The sequence below is a fragment of the Corvus brachyrhynchos genome, unplaced genomic scaffold (assembly GCF_000691975.1).
Source record: "Corvus brachyrhynchos isolate BGI_N302 unplaced genomic scaffold, ASM69197v1 scaffold122, whole genome shotgun sequence".
NCBI lineage: Eukaryota > Metazoa > Chordata > Aves > Passeriformes > Corvidae > Corvus > Corvus brachyrhynchos.
Genome location: NW_008236778.1, coordinates 1,021,738 through 1,023,318, shown reverse-complemented (window position 1 = coordinate 1,023,318; position 1,581 = coordinate 1,021,738). Strand labels below are relative to the sequence as shown.

At 55.2% G+C, this 1,581-nt stretch overlaps 1 protein-coding gene across 1 annotated transcript in view; it reads right to left on the bottom strand.

The window, feature by feature from the left end:
- Positions 1-1,581, bottom strand: part of PMF1 (polyamine-modulated factor 1) — a 5,851-nt gene that overhangs the window by 2,867 nt on the left and 1,403 nt on the right. The window contains exons 3-4 of the mRNA XM_017727862.1: positions 1,369-1,491; positions 558-658 (exon numbers count right to left, since the gene is read on the bottom strand). Of these exons, the coding sequence (XP_017583351.1) occupies positions 558-658; positions 1,369-1,491 (224 nt within the window). The remainder of the gene's footprint in view (positions 1-557; positions 659-1,368; positions 1,492-1,581) is intronic.

Here is a 1,581-nt window from a genome sequence, read left to right as displayed (position 1 = left end):
CTCCCCCAGTTTCCTCTGGCACAGGGATCTGAGGACAGCCAGAGCAGGAGCCCCACTGGAGGGAACAGGAAGCCCTTCCTCAAACCCGGCCATAAGTGGAAGCCTGGAGCAGGCAGGATGTCATTCGCCCCCTCAGCACAGAAACACAAAATCTTGGTGTTTCTGGCTACAGTCCCCAGTCTGTCTCCCAGGTGGCCAAACAGCACCTGCAGCATCTGCTGAGGCCCTGAGCCGGGAACACAAAGAGCACCCAGGGGGGCTCTGCTGTTGGACAGAAGCTCTGCCCAACAGATTGGTCAGAATTGGCTTGTCCCCCTGTCTCAGTGGCACTGACTTCCTTGCACTAAGGAAGCAAATGGAAATGGATCCCGGACCCAGAGATGCACAGATTAAACTGATTTTTGTGTGTTTCAGGCCCAGTGACACCCAGTGACATTGCTGTAAAGATACAGCAGCTTTCAGACCCTCCCTTGCAGCATGAGGCCAAGAGGACACCCAAACATCACCCAGGATGTTGCCCTTGCAGGAACATGAGCCCTGCCCCTGGCCATCCATACCATGCTGGCTCTTCCCGGTCCTTTGCCTCCTCCACAACCTTATCCAATGAACTAAAGAGTCCCTCTAGATTCCCTTCATTTTTCACTTCCTGGATCTCCTCCTGCAAAGGAAGGACACGACAGGGATTCAGCAAGACCCGAAGTGAACAAACACAGGCACCACTCTGCTTGTGAGCCCCTGCTGGTCATGAAATCAGGGAATTGTTTGGGTTGGAAGAGACCTTAAAACCCATCTCGTTCCACCTTCCACTAACCCAGGTTGCTCCAAGCCCCGTCCAGCCTGGCCTTAAACACTTCCAGGGATGGGCAGCCACAGCTTCTCTGGGCACCCTGTGCCAGCACCTCACCACCCTGACAGGGAAGAATTTCTTCCCAATATCCCTCCTATCCCTGCCCTCTGGCAGTGGGAAGCCATTCTCCCTTGCCCTGTCACTCCAGGTCTTTGTCCAAAGTCCTTCCAGCTTTGTCCTGGATGAAGGGCCTACGCCCTGAGAATCACCATCCCTGAGGGCATTTAACAGATGCGTGCATGTGGCACTTAGGGACATGGTTTAGTAGTGGCCTTGGCAGTGCGGGGGAAATGCCTGGACTCGACAGTCCTAGCAGTGTTTTCGAACCTGAATGATTCTACAGCTCTTTCTGGGGAAGACAGAGCGCTCTGGAGAGCAGCCGCAGCTTTCTGCTTTTGCCATTTAGGAAATGTATTTGCTGCCCTTAAAATCAACCTGTTCAGCACTTTTTCACAGGGTTTTGTATCTCCTTTAGCCTCTCTAAGCAGGCCCCCAGGCACCCGGGTGGCTCCCCTGTTCACCTTTATGGACGCCTGTAGCTGGGAGATGAACTGATCGTAAATGCTCCGGGTCAGCTGGGGCTGCAGCTTGTAGAAGCAGCGGTAGCAGTTGACAAACCTCTGGTAGCTGCAAGACCGAGGGGGGCAGGATCAGGACTGGGGTCACGGTGGAGTCGGAGGCAGGGTTAGAGATGGGCCCGGGGTCAGGGCCAGGCTCAGAGCCGGGCGGGCCCA